This window comes from Equus asinus, chromosome 1 (assembly GCF_041296235.1).
Source record: "Equus asinus isolate D_3611 breed Donkey chromosome 1, EquAss-T2T_v2, whole genome shotgun sequence".
Lineage (NCBI taxonomy): Eukaryota > Metazoa > Chordata > Mammalia > Perissodactyla > Equidae > Equus > Equus asinus.
The window spans coordinates 202507477-202534381 of NC_091790.1; the positions used below are offsets into that span (position 1 = coordinate 202507477).

The following is a 26905-nucleotide window of genomic DNA, read 5'->3' on the forward strand; positions in this document are numbered from 1 at the left end:
CTGCAGCCCCAGGGCGCCGCTGGACACCTGGGTTCCCACTTATCAGCCCTAGTCCTTGGAGCGGAACCCAGGCGTCCGGCCCCCACCCTCCAGGCTGGTGGCATGGAGCCGAGTCTTTAGAGCCTCCCAGCCGGCCTTGTTCCTGTCCCATTGTGTGTGGGGCAGGGGCGGGGCGAGGGCCAGCACCAGAGAGCCCCCTCCCACTGCCCCCTCCCCTTCCTAAGGAAAAGGCCGGTGCTCTGCTCAGAGCGGCAGAGCTGAAGCGAAGCCAACATGGGCAACTTGAAGAGTGTGGGCCAGGAGCCTGGGCCACCCTGCGGCCTGGGGCTGGGGCTGGGCCTCGGGCTGTGTGGCAAGCAGGGCCCAGCCTCCCCCGCATCGGAGCCCAGCCGGGCACCTGTACCCGCACCCGCACCCCTGCCTGCGCCAGACCACAGGTGAGGGCCCTGGGGGCTAGGAGCAGGTGGCAGGAGGGTCAAGGCCTAAAGCCGGGGGCTCAGAAGGGCTGGAGCCTGCAGCCCAGCCAGGACGGCCAGGTCATCAATGCAAAAGGGCTGTCACTGTGAACAGAACAGGAAAGTCAGGGAGGCTCAGACGAGAGACCAGGATTAGGGCCAGCAGGCAACAGGTGGAAGTCGGGGGTAAAGGTGCCAGCTTACCAAGTTGAATGGCCAGGGTTGGAATGCTGCTCTCCTGCCAAGAGCTGTTTGACTTTGAGCAAGTTTCTTAACCTCTCTGAGCCTCCATTTATATAAAATAGGGATATAGCAGTACTTACCCCATGGGGTTTTTTTTTTTTAAAGATTGGCACCTGAGCTAACAACTGTTACCAATCTTCTGGGTTTTTTTCTGCTTTTTCTCCCCAAATCCCCCCAGTACATAGTTGTATATTTTAGTTGTGGGTCCTTCTAGTTGTGGCATGTGGGACGCTGCATCAGCGTGGCCTGATGAGTCGTGCCATGTTCGCGCCCAGGATCCAAACTGGCAAAACTCTGGGCCGCCAAAGCAGAGCACGTGAACTAACCACTCGGCCACAGGGCCGCACCCCCATGGGGTTGTGTTAAGTTTCTGGTTCATGGCAAGACTTCAACAAACAGCAATGATTACTTAACAGAAGAGGAAAGGAGCTGGGAGGGGTAGGAACAGGAGAGTGACAAGATGGTGTCTCATAGAAGGGGGAGAGAGTTGGGCCAGGAGGCTCAGGTCCTAGGGTGGGAGGCTGAGAAGACAGAGCAGGTAGGCCCTTTTTCTCTGCTCCAGGCCCCTCCTCCTAGTGGCCGTCAACCCCAAAACTGACCCTGCAGTTCCAGCTCCCAGAAGGGCCTCCCTGGGCAGAGGTTCCCGGAGAGAGGAAGGACGCGCTGGAGGCCAGGTGGGGTGCCAGGATAGCAGGGCGGCTGAGGCTGCAGACAGCTCCTCAGGGAAGGGCTCTGCACTGGCGCACCCGAGACGCGAGGCCCTCCCTTCCTCCCGGCCGCTGGCCTGGCGGCTCTGGAAGGAAGTGATAAGGTCTCTGAGGCTTCCCTTCACACGATGGCCACTGTCAGGAGGGGTGTGAGTGGGGAGGGAAATCAGGGCTGGGGAATCTCTGCTGGGGCTTCCCTCAGCCCGGGCACAGGCTCTGTCTCCTCAAGGTGAGGCTCATCACAACTTTGAGGGGTTGGACACCCCATGTCCAGAGGAGGTGAGGTGGGCCCTGCACGGGGATGAGGACCCAGCCTTGGCCAAGGGCTCAGGGGTTCAGCAGCACAGCCCTCAGCACCCCAGGATCTGGCTGAGCTTCCGCAGGCATGGGAGTCAGGCGGACCTGGGCAGAGAAGGGACCAGCTCTACCTTTTCCGCCGCCGCTGGCAAGATTCCTAACTTTTCTGAGCCTCAGGTCCCTCCTGTATGAACGGGGATGCAATTATTGCTTCCCTCCCAAGGTTGTCGTGAAGGCTGACGAGGGAAAATGTAAGAAAGCGTATGGCAGGCAAGCAGTAAATCATTGAGATTTTTAATACTATCGGAGGGATCTCAGGGGTACATCCAAAAGGAAACACACTCCTCCCCCCTGACCCTACCCCGGCTCTCAACAGCCCCCCGCTCGCCAGGCCCCCAGAGGGGCCCAAGTTCCCTCGTGTGAAGAACTGGGAGGTGGGGAGCATCACCTACGACACCCTGTGTGCCCAGTCCCAGCAGGTAAGGCCGTGCCTCCCAGCCCCTCGGAGTCAGCACAGCTGAGGCCCACGCCCTCCTGAACTGGCCCTTCATCTCCAAAAAGAGGGCAGACTGGGGAGAAGCAGAGGGGCTAAGGGACGTGCAGGGGTCTTTGGTGACTGTCGGCCTCCAGCCCTTGCCCCAAGTCCTGCCCTAACCCAGCCCAACCTCTCCTCTATTTCCAGTCTCAGCCCGGGCCCTGAACCCACACCTCCCAGCCCCTCTCTCCCACTGCCCCCCCTCCTAGCCCCTGCACCCTGGCGTGGTTCTGATCTTTGTGCTTCCTGCTCTCTCCACCTCCACCCCCTGCCCCCCTTACCCAGGATGGGCCCTGCACCCCAAGACGCTGCCTGGGCTCCCTGGTGTTTCCACGGAAACTGCAGAGCCGGCCGTCCCAGGGCCCTCCGCCTCCTGAGCAGCTGCTGAGTCAGGCCAGGGACTTCATCAACCAGTACTACAGCTCCATCAAGAGGTGAGACCCCTCTGAGCCCACAGCCCACCCTTGTCCTCTCCCCTGAGTCTTGCTGAGACCACTTCCCCGGGAGCCACTCCCACCCCCCATCTTGACACCATGGGCCTGAGCTCAGCACCACCAGCCTCCCCCAACACTCACACAAAGCCTGGGGTCTCCCCACCCCACACGACTCCTTCTGCTCCCTCCCCTCCCCAGGAGCGGCTCCCAGGCCCACGAGCAGCGTCTTCAGGAGGTGGAGGCCGAGGTGGCAGCCACGGGCACCTACCAGCTTCGGGAGAGTGAGCTGGTATTTGGGGCCAAGCAGGCCTGGCGCAACGCTCCCCGTTGTGTGGGCCGGATCCAGTGGGGGAAACTGCAGGTGTGGCTGGCCAGCAAGCAGCTGGGATAGGAACTGGGGAACACAAAAGTGGGGAGGAGAGGTGCAGGCAGCTCCTAAGCCTTCCCTGGGGGCTCCCAAGCATCAAGGAGATCCCTGCCCGTTCCCTTAGAGACTGGTACCCCTGGGGAGGCCTCAGCCCAGTAGCTAAGTCCTAGTTGGTAAGCCCACAGAAGTGCCTCAGCTGGGCAGAGGGAGAAACACTTGGGGACACTGAGTTGGTGACGATAGCTGAGCAGTGATCCCTGGGGGGTATTGTCAGAGTAACGGAGCAGCCTTCTGGAAAAGGCTGCTGGCTGCGTCTTCCATGTGGGCCTCGCCTGCCCAGCCCAGACCCCTCACCTCAAACACACTGCTCCCTCCTGGTCGCCCAGTGCCTCGGCCCCACATCCTCCTCCACACGCCTGCCACATGACTCAGAGTGAGCTGGGGTCACTGGAACAGCCTGTGGCCCAGCACTAAGAGAAGCAAGCTGACCCACAGGGGAATTGAATCCGTGCCCTTGGCCTCCTTGGCTATAACTGTCCACCAAAGAATCTGGAATCTGGCCACATGTTCAGTAAATCCCAAAGGACTCTCCAATAAAATAAGACCAATCCTCTCTGACATGCAAACCCCTCTCAGTTGTTGGGAGTGTCAGGTCAACTCTGAACCCAGCAGAGCTTCCTTATTTGACTTCACTCACCATCCCTCCCTTGGCCCCAGGCCAGCCACTGCCACCCCCTGCCTGGTCTCTAACACGAGTCTTCTCCCCCCTCAGGCGGGAAAGAGACCTCCCAGCCTCCTGCTGGAGCCTCCACTCAGCCAGTCAAGATGGCTCCTCTTAGCATCGAATGTCAGGATGGGCAGAGTCCCTGGAGGACACCTAGTGTAGCCAGCCCCCCTCCCATCATCAGTGTGCTCAAGGAGAGTCTGATGACTGGCTAGGGCCACCTGCCCTTGCTTGAGCACCGTGGGTAATGCAGAACTCACCACCCACACCCCTAAGTTTTCTCCCCAGCAGCTGATGCCCTTCCCCAGTCATCACTTTGGCAGTCACCGGGTCCCTTCTCTGGACCGGGTACCAAGTTAGCTGCTGTAGGAGTCAGGGGAGGCCTCTAGCAAGGAGATGAGGAGCAGACCAGGCTGTGCCGAGTGTGTAGGGTACAGGGCAGGAAGGGGTCCGTGAGGATGCAAATGGTCAGGGAGGCTCCCAGGGGGAGAAGGAACCATGGCTCACAGCTAGTGGCACCTCCAGCCTTCGAAGGCCACAGACAAAGCCATTCCTCCCTCCCCTGCCTTCTTACCTTCTCCTGAGGCTGGTCTCAAGACTCCCATCCCCCTCCTGTCCCCCTGTCTTGGCTGGCTCAGGTCTTTGATGCGCGGGATTGCAGCTCTGCGCAGGAGATGTTCACCTGCATATGCAACCACATCAAGTACGCCACCAACCGGGGCAACCTTCGGTGAGTGCACCTGCACAGCGCCAGACTCACCCTCCTGCAGGTAGTGGTGAGTTGGGGCTCTGACCAGCTCTTGTCCCCATGTCAGCTCTGCCATCACAGTGTTCCCCCAGCGCGCCCCGGGCCGCGGAGACTTCAGAATCTGGAACAGCCAACTGGTGCGCTATGCAGGCTACAGACAGCAGGACGGCTCTGTGCGGGGGGACCCAGCCAACGTGGAGATCACCGAGGTGGGCATAGAGAGGTAGAGAAAGGAAAAGCCAGCCAATGAGGGCTCTGGGATGAGGCACGGGGGTCCAGTCAAAGAGCGGTCGGTGAGGGAGGAAGAGGACACCCTCACTGAGATGAAGGATGGGAGATACCAAAGAAGGAGGCCCCTAGGTGGGTGTGGAGATCCAGTCAATGAGGGATCCCTGAGATGAAGGATGGGAGGTGGCTAATGAAGGGGGTCCCTGAGGAGGGCATGAGTTTGGACCCTCAGACCTGCCTCGTGCCCTGCTCCGTGCAGCTCTGCGTCCAGCATGGCTGGACTCCAGGAAATGGCCGCTTTGATGTGCTGCCCCTGCTGCTCCAGGCCCCAGATGAACCCCCGGAACTCTTCACTCTGCCCCCCGAGCTGGTGCTTGAAGTGCCCCTGGAGCACCCCACGTGAGCACGAGAAGGACTGGGTCAGGTGGAGGAGGGGGCTGCCCAGGGGGTGGCCAGGCTGGCAAGGCTCCACAGGGGACCTGATCTCACGCCCCATGCCCCCAGGCTGGAGTGGTTCGCAGCCCTGGGCCTGCGCTGGTACGCGCTCCCGGCAGTGTCCAACATGCTGCTGGAAATCGGGGGCCTGGAGTTCCCTGCGGCCCCTTTCAGCGGCTGGTACATGAGCACTGAGATCGGCACGCGGAACCTGTGTGACCCTCACCGCTACAACATCCTGGAGGTGAGGCCCAGCGGAGCGGAGGGGCCACAGGGAGCTGCGTGCCCCACCCACTCCCAGGCTGAAGCCTTTGACTGGCAAAAAGATCCACAGAATGTCAGCAACTAGAGAATCTGAGTGATGTCAGGGGCTCCTAAACTAGAACTCCGGAGAGCTCTGAAACCTCCAAGGCTGGGGCAATGGGGTGTGAGTGCACACGTGTGTGTGAATATAGAGTTATTTTCCTGGGGATAGAATCTATAGCTCTATAGCTTTCATCACCTTCTCAAAACAGACCTTGACCCCAAAAGAATGTGAGTTAAGACATTTTAGAGATGAGAAACTAAGGCCCAGGGCTGAGAAGTGCCCAGTGTCCCTTTCTGCTCTGTGGTGCCTTTGCAGGCAAGAACCTGAATCAGCCCCAAAGAGGCAGTCAGGCTGCCACGTGCCACCCACCCACCCTCACTCTTTCCACTCACGAGTTTGAGACAGAGATCCACTCCCCACCGCCCTGTCCCCACCAATGCCATGCACCCCTGTTCCCAGGATGTGGCCGTCTGCATGGACTTGGATACCAGGACAACCTCGTCCCTGTGGAAAGACAAGGCAGCGGTGGAAATCAACTTGGCTGTGCTGCACAGTTACCAGGTGCGCAGGCCCAACCTGGCCAGGAGGGCAAGAGGCCGGGGCTGGAAGAGAGGGAGGCACTTGGAAAATGGGGCAGGACTTGGAGCCGGCTGGAAGGAATTCCATAGTCCAAGAGACATGTGGCATGCTAGGCCTGCAGTTCTGGGGACACAGCACATACTATTGCGGGTGCTGCAAGATGGGGGCCTGGTATGTGCCAGGAGCCCAGCTGATGATCGCATGCTTAGTAATTCTGGACCCCAGGGCATACTGGGTATTGCAGTTTGTGGGACCCACTGGATTCTGGAAACTCTAATTCCAGGATCGAGGGCATGCTGAGCATCATAGTTTGAGGAAACTAGTGCCTGCTGAGTATTCCTTGGGCTCTCAAGAGTTTAGGATGTTTTGTTGGGGGGGCAGGGCTTAAAGATGCCAGAGACTGGACCTGCTTAACAAGCTGAACTTCGAGCATGACCACGCATGCTGCAGTTAGAGGTCACAGCAGGGTTTGGGGGAACACAGTATATGTCAGAGTCGGGGTGACCAGGGCACAGGGGGCTTGGGGTGACAAGTAGTGGGGTCTGTAGCCTGAGCCTAAGCCCATCCTCTCGCTCCCTCCCTCTCTCACCCCAGCTGGCCAAAGTGACCATTGTGGACCACCACGCCGCCACAGCCTCCTTCATGAAGCACCTGGAGAATGAGCAGAAGGCGAGGGGGGGCTGCCCTGCCGACTGGGCCTGGATTGTGCCCCCCATCTCGGGCAGCCTCACCCCTGTCTTCCATCAGGAGATGGTCAACTATGTCCTGTCCCCTGCCTTCCACTACCAGGTGCCCACCCCACTGCCTCTTGCCCACTGGGGCTGGCTCTAACTAGGCGGCCCCCCAGTGTCCTCCGATCTTCTGTTTTCTTTACTCACTTCCCTCTCCACTCCCCCCACCGCTCCCCTGCAGCCAGACCCCTGGAAGGGGAGTGCAGTCAAGGGCACCGGCCTCGCCAGGAAGAAGACCTTTAAGGAAGTGGCCAAGTAGGTGCCCTAAGAGTGCTCCCTTCCCCCACACCTGGGAGAACAGCCCCAGCGGTGGTCTGGGCCAGTGGGAAGGCACACCCACGACCCAGTGCCCCAAGACCTTGCTGTGATGGGGTCCAGACGGTGCGCCTGGGGAGGCCCCGGCTCCGTGCACCTGGGACCCCCTCACCCCACCCTTGCCCACAGTGCTGTGAAGATCTCTGCCTCCCTCATGGGCACCGTGATGGCAAAGAGAGTGAAGGCTACAATCCTGTACGGCTCCGAGACCGGCCGGGCCCAGGGCTACGCACAGCAGCTGGGGAGGCTCTTCCGGAAGGCTTTCGACCCCCGGGTAGGGCTGAGCCCAGAGGAGCAGGGATCTTGAAAGTGGTTGCGGGGGGGGGGGGGGGGGGTGTGAGCCCGGGGGGTGAGGTCGGCAGGGTAGAGGGCGCTGCCCGCATCTTCAGACACGCCCTGGAGGATAGAGAGGGGGGTCACAGTCAGGGCCCACGGGGAACCTGGGAACCACAAGGAGTCAGGGACTGCGTCAGGCCTGACTTTGCCCTGCCAGGGAGGGCCAGACTGAGAAGGACCAGGTCAGCAGGGCTGAGTCCAGACAGTGGTCTCTTCCTCGCCCACAGGTCCTGTGCATGGATGAGTATGATGTGGTGTCCCTCGAGCACGAGACACTGGTGTTGGTGGTGACCAGCACATTCGGGAATGGGGATCCCCCAGAGAATGGAGAGGTGAGGCCTGCCAGGAAAGGGGCCACGGGGAATGAGGGGAGACTCAAAACGGAATAGCTGGGCAGGAATCCCCCACCCATAATGGAAAGTAGAGACTCCACGAGAATCCCCAAGGTGGGAGCATGGACCTTCCACTGGGACCCGTGAGCCTGCACAAGCCACGCTCCAGGCCCACCCCGGGGGCTGCCCTGGACGCACACACACCTGCTTAACTGTGTACCCAAGTCGTTTCCATTATCAGTGCCAGTTTTTAATACGTGGCAGGCACTTCTTGGCTGGCCAACGAGGTTGGACTGCTCTCGGGCATTGACAAATGAGAAAAACAGGAACATTCCACTTAATACGCAATTTCAGCTTTTTCTTTTCTTGACAAAAGAAAAGAGCACTCAGATGCCAACAGAGATTGGGCAACTTCACTTTCTGAACAAATCTTTAAAGGAAGAACTAGAGTGGCACCATTCAATCCTTCGTTGTTAACCATTATCTTTCAAGCTTCTCTGGCACTTCTGCCTTCATTGCTGGGGCCCCTATCTGTTTCGGTTTCTAGGTGACAAATGCCTTCTTAGCACTCAGTACTCCTGAAGTACCCTAAAGTGGAATTCTGTAAGATTTCTCCCCTCCTTGCTGTCCACTTCAGCCCTCATTCTGATCTGCCTTTTAAAGAAAAATAAAATCACTTTTTCTTTAGTATAAAAGTAGTATTTACACCCATGTGACCTGCAACCCTATCAAGATAAGAACATTTCCATCACCTAGAAAGTCCCCTTGTCAGTTCCCCAAGGCAATCCCCTTACCAGGCAATCTCCCTACTCAAAGCCACCAGCGTTCGGATTTCTGTCACCTAGGTTAGTTTCACCTGCTCTAGGACGTCATAGGGAGGAGCATACAGCATTCTGGCTTCTTTTACTCAGCCTGCTTTAGAGGTCCACCTCGCTGTCGAGTGATTCAGTAGTTCGCTCCCTCCCACCACCAAGAGCACTGGTTGTGTGAATACACCAGGCTGTTTCTCCACGCTGCTGTTGACCGACACTTGGGCTGTTTCCAGTGTTTGGCTGTTATGAATAAAGCTGTTACGAACACTCTTGTACTAGGCTTTTGTGGGCTTATGTGCTCATTGCTCTTGGATAAATACCTAGGAGTGGAATTGCTGGTCAGCCGGTAGATGTATAACTTTTTTTCATGAAACTGCCAAACAGCCGAACAGATTGAACTGTGCCTTAGAGTTCTGTGCATTTCAATGTGTGTAAATTTTACCTCCAATTTTCACAAATGGAGCAAAGCTAGGAAAATGCTCCACAGAAAAGAGGATATGTTCGTTAAAGACAGAAACAAGAATATTTACAGCAGCGTTGTTCACAATGCTCCCACACTGGAAACAATTCAAGGGACTATCAACAGTAGACCGAACAAACACAGTGCACTCTAATCAAATGCGACGCAGCAATGAGGGTGAACAAATTACAGCCACACACAACAGCACACACGAGTCTCAGAACATCGTGTAGAGGGAAAGAAGCCAGACAACCAAGAATCAGACCATAGGGTTCCCTTTGCATCAAGTTCAGAAACAAGCAAAACTAATCCGTGGTGTTCTAATCAGGAAAGTGGTTGGTTACCCTGGGGTCATGAGGGGTGGTGGTGACTGGGAGGGGGCACAAAGAGGACTTCCAGGATGCTGGTGATATTACTTGATGGGATGCTCATTACACAGGTAGGTTCAGTTTGTGAAAATCTATAAAGCTGTCCGTTTATGCTATGTGTGCTCTTCTGTACGTATGTTACACTTCTACAAAATATCCAAAGAGTAAAATTAAGGTAGCGCATGCTAATCACTGCGAGCCTGCAGACCCGAATGCATCTACAGCCGACAATGAGATGCTCTGGCCTTGCCACATTTTTGTTCTTTCCTGTGTGAAGGTTGTTCCATGTAGCTCTAAGCTGTTTCTGTGGCAGCATGTGAGGCAGCCCAGCCTTCTAGAAAATGTCAGTGCCACTAGTGATCAAGGCAATTCAGGGGGACTGAGAGCTGTTTTCCACCTGTTGAATCGGCTGAAACAGTAAGAACTGGTCACGTCCAGTGTTGATAGGTGTGAGGAAAGAGCACCCCTCTACTCTCATGCCGGAGGATGGCTTGACTACCCCATCAGGCTTTTAAATCCTCTCACTTGACAATTCCACTTCTAAGGACTATCTTACTGACGTATGCAAAAGAGGAAGCAAGCACATATGAGTGTGTGGTAGCATTGTTTGTGGATCCCCCAGATGTCCTCAGTCAGAGGGAAGGCCCTACATGATGGTACGTACAAATGATAGGACGCTACATAGCTATGCAAAAGAACGAGGTCGACCTTGGTGTGTTGACCTGGAAGGACATCCATGACAGGTTATTGATAAAAAGTAGGTAAATATAGTAGTCTCATTTTTACTTTTTAAAAATACTATAAGTACAGATATGTATGTAAATACAACGAAAAGACTAGAAAGTCAGACACCTGCCCATAGAGCATGCCTTGGGAGCTAAGTAAGACTGGAGGGAAGAGAAGGGTAGATTTTCTCTTCTATTACTTTATATGCTTCTGTAATGTTTTCAAAAAGCCAACACCTCTTTTGAAATTTTCAAAATAAATTAAAATTAAAAGTTACAAATAATAATACTAAGGCAAAGCTTGGTACAGTTTTAAACTTCTGTATAATTTAAAATAAAACTAACCATGATACCAACACTCCCCCCTGCCAGAGTTTCGCAGCAGCCCTGATGGAGATGTCGGGCCCTTACAACAGCTCCCCTCGGCCAGAACAGCACAAGTGAGTGGGCATCTGGAGAGCTCTCCCTCTGTGCCTCCAACAAGCAAGAGGACAGGTGGGAGGAGGCCTGGGTCCCCACCACAGCCTCAGGACACCCTCCTTCCTCATGATCTGCCCCCAGGGCACTAAGGGCCAGTCAGTCCTGAGGTCTCCTTCAGAGAGGGTAGGGGAGGCAGAGCAGGACCTGGAGGTCTGGAGACCCCCAAGGATGCGAAGCCAAGCCCAGGGGCAGAGCCTTTCCTGCCCCAGATGCAGAGGCCCTGAAGCTGTCCCCTGGCTGTGTCACAGGGCTGTGCCTGTGACACCCCTGTCTTTGTCCTCTCTTGCCAGGAGTTACAAAATCCGCTTCAACAGCGTCTCCTGTTCAGACCCACTGGTGTCCTCCTGGCGGCGGAAGAGAAAGGAATCCAGTAACACAGACAGTGCAGGGGCACTGGGGACCCTCAGGTCTGGAGACCCTCAGTGAGGGGAGGCGTGCGGGGAGGGCAAGCTGCCTGGGCACACATGGACTGGGACAGGGGTGGGCTCCAGTGACGGCTCCCTGCACCCCAGGTTCTGTGTGTTCGGGCTCGGCTCCCGGGCGTACCCGCACTTCTGCGCCTTTGCTCGTGCGGTGGACACGCGGCTGGAAGAGCTGGGTGGGGAGCGGCTCCTGCAGCTGGGCCAGGGAGACGAGCTGTGCGGCCAGGAGGAGGCCTTCCGTGGCTGGGCCCAAGCCGCCTTCCAGGTGAGCCCCTGGGCCTGTCCCGACATCTGACCCCTGCGACCTCTCACTGACTCACTCCAGTCTGGACACGTCCCCCTGAGACCTGTAATATTGAGGCTGGTGTCCTCACTGCTGCCCTGCTTCTGTGTGGCTCTCTGGTCCCTTCCTGTTCCTTCCAAAATCCACTGTCATTTTGCCACCACACAGCCAGCTCTCTGGCTGTCCTGAGTAATGGACCACATGACCCTAACAACGTGGGAGGTGCCTGGCTGTGGCAGACAGGAGCCTCAGTCAGGCAGAGGCTCAGCCCCCTCAGTGGGCGCACAAAGGGAGGAGGTGCAGGGCAGGGTGCTCTGCCCAGGGAGGGCAGAATGGAGGGAGAAGGAAGGATCAAGAACAGGTTAGACAGAGGCGAGGGCTGAAGCTGAGGCCAGCACAGAAACCACAGGAAGTCAGAGGCCAGACAGGCTTGGGGTGGTGCCTGGACTGGAGGGGAGTGCAAGGAGGGGTAGCTTCTGGGGCTGTGACTTTTGAAGCCTGGGCTTCCTCCAGAGGCAGCTCTGCCCTGTGTGGGGATTATGCCTGGAGCTGAACAGGGCTCCTTCTCCCAGGCCTGATGCTGTTCCAGGGCAACACCGGCCCTGCCAGGGTTCTGAGGCTGGAGCTCAGCAGGTCTGGACTGATGGAAAGGAGGAGGGCATCCTAGGAAGTGGGCTGGGGAGGGCCACCTGGCCCAGGTGGAGGGGTTGCTCAGGAGAAGGGGGAATGGAAAACAAGACTAAAGAATCCAGGCCAAGGAAAGTGGCTGGAAGTTACGAGCAGATGAAAGAAGGGAGGACCCAACATGAAGTCTAGGGGTACCTCTCCAAAGGCTCTGGGTCAACTGGAGGAGCCACCAACTAGAAGCAGGAAGACTCAGAGCTAAGCAGGGTGGTAGCAGTGGAGGTAGGAAGGAAGGGAGGGGGCCAAGGAAGGAAGGAAGAGATATAAGCCTTTACACACACAAAAGAAAGATTAACAGGTCTGGTGATGTGGTGGGAGGGGAGGGAGCAGCCAATCATGGATGAGCCCTAGATTTCAAGCTGGGGACTGGCCAAGCAGTGTGCCAGACTTGAGCTAGCAGAAAAAAATAGGATGAGCCTCTCCCAAGGGATCCTGCCCCAGGGGCCTCCTCCAGCCCCCTGTGTGCAGTGCAGGGAAAGACAGACCAGCCAGAGACCTCTCCCACAGCCACCCATATTTGGTGTCCCACTCCAGGAGCACTTAAGGGCTTTACATAAAGTATCTCATTTAATCTTCAGCAGAACCTAATGAGGTGTAAAGATGGGGAAACTGAGGCATGTAAAAAGTAAGTACAGGAGTCAGAATTTGAACGCAGTTCTGAATGTATAGACTATTCACTGAGTGCTACTGTGTGCCAAGCACCGTGCTCCTGGGGACACAAGATTAACACTCACCGGATTACGTAACTAGTGGGTATAACACCAACAAATCACGTGCAAAGGGGGAGCTAGCGCAGCAGCCAAGCCCTGACATGGGCAGAAGAACAAGGTGCCATCAGTGTCTATCGCATTCTCCCTCCGGCCACTGCAGCTGCTGATCTCACAGACAGGCACCTCCCGCTCCTGGGGCCCTCTGCTCCTGGAGCCCTCAGAATGGAAGGTGGCGACTGGGGACCCAACAAGCCCAGCTCAACCTCCTACACTGGCCCCCTCGAGCTCCTCACTGCTCGAGCCCTCCCTGGTGGCCAGAGGTCCTTGGCCCTCACCACCTTGCCCCTCAGGCCTCCTGTGAGACCTTCTGCGTGGGAGAGGATGCCAAGGCTGCTGCCCGGGACATATTCAGCCCCAAACGGAGCTGGAAGCGCCAGAGGTACCGGCTAAGCACCCAGGCTGAGGGCCTCCAGTTGCTACCAGGTGTGTCCCTGACCTCGCCCTGCCCCTGCTGGCCCTCTAGGCTCACTAGGGTCCCAGGATGAACTCTCAGCGGGTGAGGGGAGGTCCCTGCCTCAGGCTCGGTCTCGTTTGCTCCCCCGCAGGCCTGATCCATGTGCACCGGCGAAAGATGTTCCAGGCTACAGTCCTTTCAGTGGAAAATCTGCAAAGCAGCAAGTCCACGTGAGGAGGACCACTCCCCCGACCTGTCCTGGCCCCTCCTTCCCAGACCCCCCCATCCTTCTCTCACATCCTGCTTTCCCCCGCTCCACCCTCCGCCCCCCATAACTGCCCCCTCTCCCTACCCCCAGCCGGGCCACGATCCTGGTGCGCCTGGACACTGGAGGCCAGGAGGGGCTCCAGTACCAGCCAGGGGACCACATAGGCGTCTGCCCACCCAACCGGCCGGGACTCGTGGAGGCACTGCTCAGCCGTGTGGAGGACCCGCCGCCAGCAGGCGAGCCCGTGGCAGTGGAACAGCTGGAGAAGGGCAGCCCTGGTGAGGGGGTGTGATCTGGGGCACCACAGTGACAGCCTGCTCCATCTTCCTGGCCCCAGGATCCCCTTGGGTTCATGACCTGGCAGAGGGCTACCACCTCGGCTCACAGCCAGCACCACTGCGCCTGGAGTGGCTGTGCCACCTCCTGCCAGGCTGGCCTTGTTGCTGGATGGTCCACAGATGAGGCTTCTTTCTCAGAAACCACCCACATCCCACCCCCATAAAGGTGTCCCCTCCCTCTGGGCTCCTCCCAAAGGCTCCCCCGGCAGCCTCGCTGGCTCTGTAGTTGGCATGGGGTCTACCTTCTGCCACACCAGTGCCTGGGGTTAAAAATAAGTTGGGGTGGGGAGGGAGGCAGAGGAGCCCAGACCAACCCAAACCAGTGAGGCGCCTCCAAACACACACACAGGGGCTGCCGAGACAGCCCTGCCACCGCTGTTCAAGGGCTCTGATAAAACACCATGAGGCATGATGAGTCCCCATGTACCTCCCAAGAAGCAATCACCACACCAGACAATGCAATTCTGGCTGACCCCTTCCTCAGAGCTCCCCTGTGCACCACCCCCAGGTGGCCCTCCCCCAAGCTGGGTGCGGGACCCCCGGCTGCCCCCGTGCACGCTGCGCCAGGCTCTCACCTTCTTCCTGGACATCACTTCCCCGCCCAGCCCTCAACTCCTTCGACTGCTCAGCACCTTGGCAGAAGAGCCCAGTGAACAGCAGGAGCTTGAGACCCTCAGCCAGGTTGGGGGCCAGCCCAGTGGGGAGCATGGGCTAGTGGGGCAGAATGAGCTGAGAAGGGGAGCCCACCTGGCTAATGCGTACTGGGGCTTTAAGACCCAGCTCCAGTCACTAATTCATCTCTGAACGCTCGCTCGAGGTCTTAAAGAGCCAGGCACAGAGAAGTGTTGGCCTGAATTGAGGAGGCCGAAATCCCAAGGAGGCTCAGCTGGGAAGGGGTCAAGAAGGGAGGTCAGCAGGCAGGGTTGGGAGGTCCCATTGCACCCTGTCCCCACCAGGACCCCCGGCGCTACGAGGAATGGAAGTGGTTCCGCTGCCCCACGCTGCTGGAGGTGCTGGAGCAGTTTCCTTCGGTGGCACTGCCTGCTGCCCTGCTCCTCACCCAGCTGCCCCTGCTCCAGCCCCGGTACTACTCCGTCAGCTCAGCCCCCAGCACCCACCCAGGAGAGATCCACCTCACAGTTGCCGTGCTGGCATACAGGACCCAGGGTGAGGCTGCGGAGGGCCAGGGCCAGGGCCACACAGTGACCCCAGGATGGGCCCCTCACTGGCTCCCTCTCCTCCCCAATCCCCTAGATGGGCTGGGCCCCCTGCACTATGGAGTCTGCTCCACATGGCTGAGCCAACTCAAGGCCGGAGACCTTGTACCCTGCTTCATCAGGGGGTAAGTGAGCACTGTGGGGGATGGAGGCAGGAGGGGCGTCAAGAAGAGTGTCTGTCCAAGCAGAGGTGGACAAAGTGCCAAATGGATGACCGGGAACAGATGGAGGAATGGGTGGACAGTTACACAGAGTAAGGGTGGAAGCTTTGATGAGCAGGAGGGGCCTACCTAACATACCAAGGATGGGGCGTCCAGTTAAACCACTTCAGAACTTTGGCTAAGCTTTGAGCCTTTCACTGATTTGGACTTAGGGTCCTGCCCTGAAACTGCAGCTTCCGGAGACAGGACTGAGATTAGACCCTCAGGCCCTATTGCTTTTAGAAGGGGTACTGTGTTCCTCACTATATCCTTGGGGTCAGTGTGATATTAGGCCTGGCACTTGGGAACTGTGCCCTGTTCAAGAACAGGTCCCCACTTAGTCTGGGGAGAACCAGTGAAGTTACCATAGTATCACCGAGGACTCAGAGAAAGCGGAGGGTCTCGTGCTCTGTTCAGAAGTCCTGCCCCACTCAGCAGCCAGGAGCCAAAAGTCTCGAGTGGGACTAAGAAGAGTTCCCAGAGTGGCACCAGCTAGGCCCAGTGCCCCAAATCCATGCAGGAGGCCAAATTACAGATAAACCGCACCAACCTACTGAATACAAACCAAATACCAACATTGAGGCCACGATTCAAAATAAACACACTCAGTGAACCCGTGATGAACCAAAAGGCTATCCTTCCCTTCCCCGTATTTCAAAATCTCCTAAACTGAGAAGGTCAAAACATTCTTCAAATTGAACTATATTTCCTTTTGACCCAACCACCCAAAACCGCAGGTCCAGGGCATTTCTGCCTGCAAACAGAGTTCTTTTAATAAACACATCGTGCTTACTATGAGCTAGACACTGTCATGAGCTCTTCACAAGTATTAACTCATCTCCAGTGAACTGGGTTCTCCTCTCTCCACCACGCTGAGGTTGGGACACACAGGGGCTGGGGAAGCCAAGGGAGCCTGACGGAGCGTCTCTCCACCAGGGCTCCCTCCTTCCGGCTGCCTCCGGACCCCAGCTTGCCCTGCATCCTGGTGGGCCCCGGCACGGGCATCGCCCCCTTCCGGGGATTTTGGCAGGAGCGGCTGCACGACATTGAGAGCAAAGGTGAGGCTGGTGGCAAAGAGAACGACCAGAAGGCAGGAGGGAATCACACAATCTAGGGACAAAGGGGCAGGGCCTGGAAGGCAGGAACCAGGTAGGAAAAAGGGCAAGGAACCAGGGTCACGACAATGAAAAGAAGCTTATTAGACCAAGGGGAGGGGGAGGGCCTAGAGGCGAGGGCAGTGCCCTGTTGGTCTGGCTTCCTGGTGCCAGACACAAAGTAGCTGTTGGATTGGATTAGGGACGAAGGGACAAGAGGAACTGGAAGTCTGGAGAGGATGGGGCTGGAACTCAGAAGACAAGAAATGCCCCAGGTGAACTCTGGACTATGCTGGAGCTCAGCTAGGCATGTCCAAGTCCCAAGGAAGCTACAGGGTGTTCAGGCTGGGCCAGGGCAACTGGTAAATCGAAAGAAGGGGGCTGGGCTGAGAGGAAGGTAGAAAGTGTGGGAGCTGAAGGTGTGGGAGAATAGGGGGTTGGAGCAGGGAAGGGGCTGGATAGAGTCCCAGAACTGCAGTGTTAGACTGCAGAGGGCTTCACTTTCCGAGTCAGAAGCCCCACGTTCTGGAGCAGCAGGGTCATTCCACTGGAGGGAAGTCACCATCTCCTGTAAGCTTCGGCTTCTTCTGTGTAAATCAGGGTCAGACAAGATTTCTGCGAAAGCATCCTGCACTCTCCTAGAGGCCAAAAAGCCAAAAGTGATTGATTCTGTCCGAAAGGCTGGGCTGTCAGCCAGGGCGAGGGTAGCCAGCGGGAGGGGTCGCTGGGGCTGCGGCCCCGGGAGAGAGGGCTCGCCCAAGCCACAGTACTGCTTGCAGGGCTGCAGCCCGCCCCCATGACCTTGGTGTTCGGCTGCCGATGCTCCCAGCTCGATCACCTCTACCGCGACGAGGTGCAGGATGCCCAGCAGCGCGGGGTATTTGGCCGCGTCCTCACCGCCTTCTCCAGGGAACCGGACAGCCCTAAGGTGCGGGACTCTAAGGGGGCGGGGGTAACCTGAAATTAGGGACAGGGGGAAGGACCGACGTGCGCTCCAGCGGTGAGCGCAGGCCCAGGCCCTCCCCTCTGCTCCCACCCAGCGGCGCTCAGGCACCCGCACCCACTGGGCCCCATCCGCGTGCCCAACGCGCCCTTTGGTCTCACCCACCCTCAACAAGCCCCGCCCCGCCCCTTGCTTGGCTCCGCCTCTCTAGACCCCATCCCCAGCGCACTTACGCTTCATCCGGCCGGCTAGGAATTTTTTCACACCTAAGGCTCGCCCTCCCCCTCGGGCCCGCCCTCTGCTGCCCTCCTCTCCCTCCCCTCCCGGCCCGCGCCCCCAGGGCATGTCCCTAACCCCACCTCCCTTCAGACCTACGTGCAGGACATCCTGCGGACCGAGCTGGCTGCCGAGGTGTACCGCGTGCTGTGCCTCGATCGGGGCCACATGTTTGTCTGCGGTGATGTCACCATGGCAACCAGCGTCTTGCAGACGGTGCAACGCATCCTGGCGACAGAGGGCGACATGGAACTGGACGAGGCCGGCGACGTCATCGGCGTGCTGCGGGTGCGAAGGAGCCGGTCCCGGGGCGAGGCGGGGCCATGCCGGGGGCGGAGCCCACTGCGGTACCGATCCCCCTACTGCGGTTCTGACCCGCTGCGCTCTTTCTCCGCAGGATCAGCAACGCTATCACGAGGACATTTTCGGGCTCACGCTGCGCACCCAGGAGGTGACAAGCCGCATACGCACCCAGAGCCTTTCCTTGCACGAGCGGCATCTGCAGGGCACAGTGCCCTGGGCGTTCGACCCGCCCGGCCCAGACACCTCTGGTCGCTGAGAGTCCTCTTGCTTTCTACCCCGGTTCCCGGAGAGGGGCTGTCGGTCCATCCTGGCTCTGCTGCTCCCCTGTCGGCCTAACCAGGACCGGCCACCTCCCCCACTCCCCTCCCGAGGTGCCTTCCCTTGTCTGTCCGGAGTCTGTGGACACTTCACCTTATTCCGGAATGAGCGAATGTCCCTTTCTCTCTCTAGACCCCTTCCCTTACCTGGGTCTGAGTAAATCTGGAAGGCCCCTCCCAGCAGTGGTATTCCAGGGCCCACTGTCACCCCTTTGGTGTTCTTTAGGTGAATTTTTAGATCCCCTTACCTCTCTCAGGAGTATGTTATCTTGACACCTAATTTCTAAATCATTCAAATATTTATTCGTGAAAACTCACCATAAGAGACTGGACCAGATGTTATGAGAACTACTAAGATGCCTAACCCAGCTCCCATTGATTAAAACTAGAGAACGACAAGCTTTGTCTTTTAACTTATGCAGATGCGGGTGTTAGGGGGTGGGGCAGGAGAGGCGTGGTAATTCTTTGATGGGGCGCTGCAGTGTACACGCTCCACTGACCCAGCACTCTAGAAACGTGGCTTCCAGCCAATCACAGGCAGTTCTCCTGTGTTGCTTCCTAGCTCTTGATTGAGAAGCAGGTACAGCTCTCAGCTGCCAGGAGTGAGGATGGCAGAGACCCAGGTCACAACGATGTGTAATACAGCCGTGAGGAACCTTTACTGCTTTTTTCAGACAGGATGAGGAGTCACACCCACTTCCTCAGACGTCACACGAGTGCTGAACTTCAAAAACATCAGCCTTTCCACTCGCAAGCCCCCATTGCCCCCCTCCACAAGTCCGGTGGGAAGCAGGAGGCCAGGCGGGCCGGGAGGACCCACTGCCTCTCAGGCCCTGTCCCTCACTATTGTCCTTAGGTTTGGTTTGGCCTCTGCCTTGGCCCTGCCCTCCACCTTGAGGATACTTGGGGACTGCTTCCCAGGCAACTGCTCCAGGACAGCTAGTTGGGAGGTGTCCCCTTAGCCCTTCCACGTGGGAATCGTCCCTAAGACTTGTTTCCAGATGCCTTCGGCATCTCTTCTCTTGCTCTTTCTCTGCCCTCTGGGGCTAGTTCATCATTAACCTCCAAGTCCTGCCCAACTAAAGCATCCTTGGGCCCATAGTCCATGGGGGGCCTCTAAAGAGGGCTTGGCGTGTCCTTCCACTCCCCCTCGTCTGATCTCCTGTGGCTGGAGAAGCCAGGGAACCTGGGGAAGGAGAAGACTCATCGTAGCAAGCAGTCCAGAGGTTTAGGTTCCAGAGATGACCATTCCCATCATGCTGGATTCCCACCACTGTTCCCATGCCTCCAAGTCTGGCTCCGTCCAACTTCCTGTTCATTCCCCCACCCCTGCGCCAATTAGACAATACTGACCCAGAGGAGCCCCCTCAGTCAGTGCTAGGGGCCTGGCCAGGCTCCTTCTGGGTGTCTGTGGTCTCCTGAAACCCTCCAGGGAACAGATTCTGGGTCCTCTGGGTTCTCCACCGCTGTTTGGGGCTAGAGGCAGGACTGGAGCCTGATGAGAAAAGCCATCAGCTGGGCAGTGCCGTGACGCCCACGGTCCACCCAGGGTCTGTTCCCTGCACACCCTGACTGCCTCACCATCACTTGACCAGGATGGCTTCTCCTCATCAGGCGAGAGTGTCTGCAGGGGGCTGGACCAGGGCCTGGACAGGGTGGAGGCCGAAGCCTCACCCCACAGTTCCTGCTGCTGCTGCTGATGGAGCTAGATAGAAGGAAGAGGAGTGAGGGGCTCCCTCCTGCCCCGCAGTGTGAGGCCCAGCCCCTAGGCTAGGCGCAGAGGGTTCTGAAATCTCCTCTCCCAGCTCCTGTTAAGTACTTCCTTAGCCTCCTCCTCAGTACCCATTTGGTTCAGCTGCTTTCTCCCCACATTTCTATTTTCCGCACCCCTCTACTCACCTGGTGCAGGTAGATAGCATGGAGACTCATCTCAGCAGAAGCAAGCTCTGGGAGCTGGGCCAGCTTCTGGCCCCCAGTGCCTCCTGGGGACACACAGCTAGAACAGAGTTCAGTGGATCAAAGGCATGCCCCTCCCCCCTCCACTGCACGGGGAGGGCCAGGCTTGATCTCCCCTTCCTAGTCACCCCCAGTGCCCCTGCGCCCTCCTCCTGGAGGATCAGCCCCACCAGCCCTGCTCCCCTGCATCTCAGGCCCCCACCCCTCACCTTGGGTCCTGAGCAATGCGGGAAATGGAAGCCAGGAGGCTGGCTGTGGCTGCAGCTGGGCAGGGGGCTGTGGGGCTCAGGTCCCGCGGAGGCAAGAGGGGGTGCACCAAGAGGTTGGCTAGGAAGGCCTCCGGCTGGGAGCAAGACAAGACGGGTCAGAAGAGAGGACAGAAGGGCAGCGGGGAGGTCTAAGGAAAGCAGGAGAGCAGGCTGGATGAGTGAGCAGGTTAATACAAAAGGGGAGGGGAAAAAGGAGGCGCGGTGAGGGCAGAAGAGCAGGCCAGGCTGCGACTCACCAGAGGTGAGGAGGAGTTGCTGAGCACCCCAGGGGTGGGGGGGCTGCGAACCGAGGTGGCACCCCAGGAGGCTGCATCTTGTTGTACCCGGCCTCGAAGGTGCCCCAGGAACTTGGAGCTGTGCCCTGGGGGGCGCCATTGCGGATGTACCAGGGAGAACCTCATCAAGGACAGCTCAGTCTTTCCATCCTCTGCACGCTGAGACAGCGAGGCCTCTGTCTGTCCGGCCGAGAGCCACTGAGAGCAAGGACAGTCCTTCAGGTGCTGTGGACACTGCTTTTACAGCTGAGTGGGAGCCTCATCGCGTAGGTGGGAGAGGAAACACTAGGCCCATTTTCCAGGTGAAAGAATGGAGGCCACATGAGGACTTGCTCAAGATCACCCAAAATACAGAAGCAGGGGAGGACTAGAGTCCAGACCCAGCACTGGGATACGGTGAGGGCTCGGTGTTTGACCCTATGCACACCAGATCCCAGGGCTGGCCTGACTCCAGCCCCATCCACTCACCAGCTGTTTTTCAGCCTCTCTGGTGGTCATCACCCCCATTTACTGGCGTTAAGGTGTGCCAGGAACTCTATTAGGGTTCTACACACATCATCTCATGTCATCCTCACAACAGCCCAGCTCATTGGCCATGGTCACTGTCCTCATTTAACAGATGAAGACACTAGGGCGCAAGGAAGTGGAGTGACTAGCTCAAGGTCACAGGTGGCAAGCGATGGAGCAGTGGGTAGAACCCAGCTCTGCTCTGAGTGAGGCAAACCCCTACCTAACCACAAGCACACAGCCAGGGAAGGGCTCTGACCTGAGGGTGGCCATGACGTTTCACATCCATAAGGGCAAAGGAACAGATGTCACCAACCCCAGCCACATCCACAGTGAAGTGATGAAAAAAGTCAACAATCTCCAGGGCACGTGGGCGAAACCAGAAGAGCAGAAACATGGGGGTGAGGAGAGGGGACAGGAGCTCCTCCAGGAGGGAGACCTGGGGAAGCCGGGGTAGGGGAGCAAAGGGATTGCTGAAGGGGCCACTCGTGACAGGACCAAGAGGGCTCCAGGGACGCTCGCCAGGGCAGGAAACCTCCAGCCCAGTCACTCCCCGGCTCACGGGATAGCCAGGCCAGTGCTGGTTTGTGTCACGCCCCCTCCCAGAGTGGCCTCCGCAGCCCCCTTCGGGCCCTCACCGCTCGGTATTGCAACAGCCGCGCCATCTGCCGGTAAGCGCTGACCCTGCCGGCAGGGCCGGGCTCCTCTGGAAGGTAATGCATGTGGGCCAAAGCCGCCTGCAGCAGGAGCTGTGGGGAACGACCCTGGCACTGCTCTTCTGGAATGAAAGACCTAGAGGGCGGGATCGGAGTAGAGAAGGGTCCTGCGTTTAGGAGGATGTGCGCGCGGATGGGAGGCAGGGCTGGGGGACGCCGGCGGTGGGAGGGAAAGTGATTCCAGAGCAGCCCAGCCCCAGGTCGGAGGAATGTCCCCCTCCAGGGCATCTCCCGTAGCACGCACCTGGCCACGGTAGCGGTGACCCCGAGCACGGTCATAGCGGTGAGCACATGCTCCACGGCGAGGACGTCCTCGTCGTAGACGGTGAGCACGAGGAGAGCAGCGAAGAGCGCGCCGGCGAAGAAGACGAGCTGGCGGGCCAGCAGAGCGAGCAGGGGCGCCGGGGGTGCAGCGGCGCGCAGGAAGGCGGCGGCGGGGCGGTAGGCGCGGGCCAAGCGCGCGCACAGCTCGTGCGGCACCTCGTTGAAGTGGCGCAGCTGCAGGCGGGCCAGGCGGGACCAGCGGCGCGCCCCCAGCGCGCCCGGCTCGCGCCGCAGCAGCTCCACGTGGCTGTAGAAGGCGTGCAGCACCTGCCAGGCCAGCACCAGCGGGCTCAGCGCGAGGTTCACGGCGGCCAGTAGCAGCACCGTGCGCCGCCAGCGCGCCGCCAGGGCGCCCCGCTGGTCGCTGCGCTTGTAGGCATCGGGCAGCTCCCAGCCCCCGCGGAAGAGGGAGAAGGGCCCGCGGAAGAGGAGCAGGTCGACGTTGAACGCCAGGCCGCGGCTGAGGAAGGCCGCACTGCCTCCCCAGGGCAGCGCGCAGCGAGCCGGCAGCAGGCCCTTGTTGGCCAGCGCCACCTGGTAGTTGGTGTAGCGCAGGATGCGGTGGTGGACGTCCAGCTCGGTCAGCGGCCGCGGCTGCACGCACAGCCCCCCGCTCCTCTGCAGCGCCAGGAGGCGGGACTGCACCTCCGCCCAGGGCACCGAGCTGAGCTCCTCCTGCCGAGAGGGGGTGGGTGAGCACCAGCGACCTGGATTCCTCTGCACGGTGATGCCCAAACTCACGAGGACCAGAGTTACATCCCTCAGCGCCCCCTCCCCGCTTCCTCACCCAGTGTCCCCAGGCATGAAACCTGCCACCTTTTGCTGCCTGCCCTCTCTTGCCCTCCCCTAACTTTGTCACTAACAAGGGGCACTTCCTACTTCCTTTCATCCTCTTTTGAATTGTGTCCCTCATGTCCCCGGCACTGCTGAGGCCCTGAGTCATGTGCTTCCCAGCGACACCTCATAAGTTAAACTCTTCAGGTATTTGATGTCAGCTCTGGGGGAGCAGATTTGCCTAAGCCTCCCACAGCCCTGCACAGAGAAGACACTTAACGGCCCAGGGAATGGGAACCTCTCTTTGCTGGCCTGAGGGTGCAGCTAACGTGGGCCGAGAAGCCTCACCACCTTTTGCCTCAGCATTCTTTGAGACCGCCAGCCCCATCCCACTCCATCACCAGATTGACTTTCCTAAGACACACACTGTGTCCACATCTGGGGTGGGGCACAGTCAGAGCTCATTTGGATATCATCTGCAAACCTCATTTGAGCCCAGTTTCACCCAGCTCCCCCAATCCAGCTTAGTGAAGTCCCTCCAGGCCAGCATCTCCAGTCCAGCCCAGGGTCTCCCCTTCCCCTGGAAGGAAGAGAGGAGGAGGCAAAGAGGGGAGACAGAGAAAGAGGAGAGCCAGCAGCCTCCCAGAGGAGCAGTGGTCCAGCTCCTCCCTGCACTATGCCTTGTGCTCCCCCACTCAACGGGGCTTTCTAGAACCTCTCCCCTTTGCTGTGCAGGAGAGCTGTGCAGAAGGCTCTGGACTTCTGGACAGAGCAAGGGAAGCTGGCTGCAGAAGGTGGCCCTTGAGCTGTGCCTTAAAGAGAGAATTTAGGAACAGAGCAAGGAGCAGGAGCAAGACAGGGAGGAAAGGGCAACGCATGACAGAGACAGTGAAGGGACCCACGCAGCGGCTTACTGCCAGAGGGGGCGAGGCCAGGAAGTGGGGTGGGGTCACCCACCAGTGCCTGAACACTCAGCTGCAGGCTGCCAGGCCAATCTCACTGCTGCCCACCGAGGCTCATTGCTTCCACCCTTCCTGCATCGGGGCTTGGAATGCCTCCCCACCTCCCTCCTTCTCAGCATCCCCCCAATTTCTCCTGCTCTGTAAAGCCAGATGACTGCCCTCCCTCTAAATACCCACTCTTTGGTCCACAGTCTGTGACTATAAATCATCTCCCACCACCTCTCTCAATCCATTAAGCCCCGCTAGGTAAGGACCATGTTTTATAAGTGGTGGAACTCCACCTCCTAACATTATTCGGGGCCTAAGGGGGGTGTCAGTGAGGCCTTCTGCCCTCTTCCAGTGGGTCCTTCTGTCTCTAAAGCCCTCATTCCTCTTCTGTCCTCTGCCCCCCGACACAGCACCCCTCCACATACATGCCCACCCAGCTCACCGGTGGGATGTGTAGGGCCTCCCTGTAAAACACCTGGATGTCCCAGTAGCTGAAGAGGTTGCAGACTGAGCGAAGCAGCTGGAACAGCCAGAAGGCCGCTGCCAGGATCAGAAGGAAGACCAGCAGGGGACTGGAGCGGATCCTGTGTTGGGCAGGACAGAGAGCAGAGAGAAAGTGGGGGCCCAATAGAGAGGGAGACCAGACTTGGGGAGTGATGGTAAAGCTATGGAGAGAGAGATCCCGCGGTTCTCAAAGCATGGGCCCTGGGGTCCTTGAGACCCTTGCAAGTGTCTGAAAACTTTTTTCAGATACTAAGGTTTTCTGCCATTTTCATTCTCATTTTCTCACAAGTGTACAGTGGAGTTTTCCAGAGGCTATGAGACATCACATTGACAGCTGATACAATGTGTGCTTGGGCACACTCATGTTTTAAAGCATTCTCAGCTTTAATCTCTAATAAGGCAAATATAGAGAGACATAGTTTCCTCAACAAAAGCTCTTAGGCATGCTCAATCAACTTTAAGCGTATTAAAGGTGTCCTAAGACCAAAAATTTCGAGAACCTCTGATCTAGACCATGGGACAAGGGGGAGGAGGGCTCTTGTCTGCTCATCCCCCCACCCCCCCACCGGCTGTCACTCACCGCTGGGCACACTGAGCTGAGGGTAGGATGGCATCCGACAAGGTTACTTTGCTGTGGAGCAGCCCAGGTCTTGTCCGGTTATTTGGTTGGTTGGCAAAGAGAATATTGTAATCCACACAGCGAAGGAGGAAGGTGGTGAAGGTGACAATGAAAACAAATTGTCTGGGGGGCGCAGGGGGTGCAGTGATCAGACGTGAGGGCCAGGCAAGGTCCTGCCCCACCCTCCAGACCAGCCCAGTTATCCTCCCCACCCCCGCCAAGCCCCTAGGCTGCTTGTGGAGGCACTGGGTGGAGCAGCAGGCACTACTAGGGAAGCAAGAGGAAGAGTTTGGGGTCCGGGACAAGCATCTCACCCCAGCTGGAAGACATCCTCCAGCAAGATGCAGGCAAAGCCATTCCTCTGGTGGTAGCTGTAGATGTGGCAGTGTGTCAAGAAATAAGCCTGAGGCAAGAGGGACCTTCCAGAGGAGGCTCCCATCACTCCCCCAACAAGGCCTCCAACCCACTGCACCCTCAGTCTCCCTGCCAAGAACCATGCCAGCCCCGAGGGGCCCTCCCATGCCACCACTGCCAGGCCAAGCACAAAGGATATCTTGGTGAAGAAGCTGTCCAGGTTCTGGATGTGGTGCCAGGAGCCTGGACACAGAGGGGAGAGCACTGGGAATTGCTCTCACCTGAGTGATAGCTCTCCACGCCCCCAACCAGCTGCCAGAGACCCAGCCTGGAGGAAGCCCTGGAGCCCCCAGGTCCTCCCCAACCCACTCCCTCCACAGCCCCACCCTCACAGCCTCACCTCGGAGCCCTTCAGGCACATGAAGCAGGGGCTGCTGCTCCTCCCCATGGAGGGGTGAATGTTGGGACCCCTCAGGGTCACAGTCCTCCAGCCGCTCATAATCCTGCTCTGGGATCAGAGGGCCTATCCGCAGCCCAGGAGGATCCTGGGGGCATCGGCATGTGGGAGGGGGAGTCACCGAGGCCAGGGGTGGAGTGGAGTGGGAACCCCAGGATTGGGGAGCAGAGATGGGTATCATCGCAGGCCGTGCCTGTGTTGGGGGGGTGGCTGGGGTGGGGAGGGCACTGTGGCGAGACTGAGAGGTCCCTGGGGCCTGCACCACTGGGCAGGGGGGCCCCAGGGCCAGAGGGGGAGCTGAGGAAGTAGAGCTTCTTGTGTGAGGGGCAGGGGACAGAGAGAAGATGGAGACCCTCCCTCCCCCAGGCCCCCGACACAGAGGGGGAGGAAGAGGAGGCAGTGGCGTAGGGAGGAGGGGCACTGATCCAGGCCCCAGGTCTCCCCACCGCCCCCGCTGCCTCCTGCTCCCCCCCCAACCCGTTCGCCTCACCATCAGGCCGGCGCCTTCTTCTGAAAGCTTGGAAGGATGGGAGCTGCTGTTGTTTCCACGGAGGTCTGGGTTGCTGAGCAGGGACTTCAACAAGGATGGTGACAACAACAGCACGGTGACTCAGTTGGGGCAGGCCTCAGGCGTCCCAGCTCACAGTCACCTGTCCGACCAGACCACTCACACCCCTTCTAGGGCAACCTGTGGCCAAGCCTCTCGGGGCCCCGCCTCCGTGCCTGGGAGGGGTGAAGGCTGGAGAGGCAGGAGCTGAAGGGCAGCAGAGCAGAGGAGACATCTATTGTCCCATCTTCAACCCTGAGTGGATTTAAAGGGGATGCCAGAGAGGAGCAGCCAAAATAGCAAAAGCAAAAAGAAAATCCTATCAAAGGATTATAGGACTATGGGGCCAAGATGTTAAATCTGATTTCTCAAAATCTTGTCTCCCCCTCCTACACACACAGTGATCAACAGAGAAATGCTTTAAAACCAAACCAAAAAGAAAAGACTGCACGTTGTGTTTGTCTGATGGTACGAAGGAAGGGAAGAAGGGAGACTGCCTGATTTTGCAACCAGGTTGAGGGAAACT

General features: G+C 58.3%; 2 protein-coding genes across 2 annotated transcripts; one reads left to right on the forward strand and one right to left on the reverse strand.

Moving 5' to 3' along the window:
• The first annotated feature begins 227 nt into the window (after window positions 1-227).
• On the forward strand, window positions 228-18526 carry NOS3 (nitric oxide synthase 3). The gene is made up of 26 exons (XM_014828979.3): window positions 228-437; window positions 2079-2181; window positions 2523-2671; window positions 2870-3032; window positions 4401-4492; window positions 4578-4719; window positions 4998-5137; window positions 5243-5417; window positions 5940-6041; window positions 6654-6848; window positions 6972-7045; window positions 7235-7379; window positions 7669-7773; window positions 10511-10578; window positions 10909-11025; window positions 11131-11305; window positions 13068-13200; window positions 13323-13401; window positions 13530-13717; window positions 14286-14458; window positions 14734-14944; window positions 15032-15119; window positions 16131-16252; window positions 17068-17216; window positions 17601-17795; window positions 17905-18526. Exons 1-26 carry the CDS (start codon window positions 274-276, stop codon window positions 18064-18066), a joined length of 3609 nt encoding a protein of 1202 aa, XP_014684465.1. The 5' UTR covers window positions 228-273; the 3' UTR covers window positions 18067-18526.
• On the reverse strand, window positions 18381-26340 carry ATG9B (autophagy related 9B). Its single transcript, XM_014828980.3, has 14 exons — window positions 25776-26340; window positions 25575-25618; window positions 25336-25400; window positions 24983-25144; window positions 24341-24482; window positions 22095-22849; window positions 21773-21926; window positions 21394-21573; window positions 20589-20825; window positions 20293-20426; window positions 20027-20123; window positions 19709-19832; window positions 19481-19622; window positions 18381-19313 (listed from the first exon to the last, which is right to left on the reverse strand). The coding sequence occupies exons 1-13, from the start codon at window positions 26323-26325 to the stop codon at window positions 19495-19497; spliced, it is 2772 nt and encodes a 923-aa protein (XP_014684466.2). The 5' UTR covers window positions 26326-26340; the 3' UTR covers window positions 18381-19313; window positions 19481-19494.
• Window positions 26341-26905: the final 565 nt, after the last annotated feature.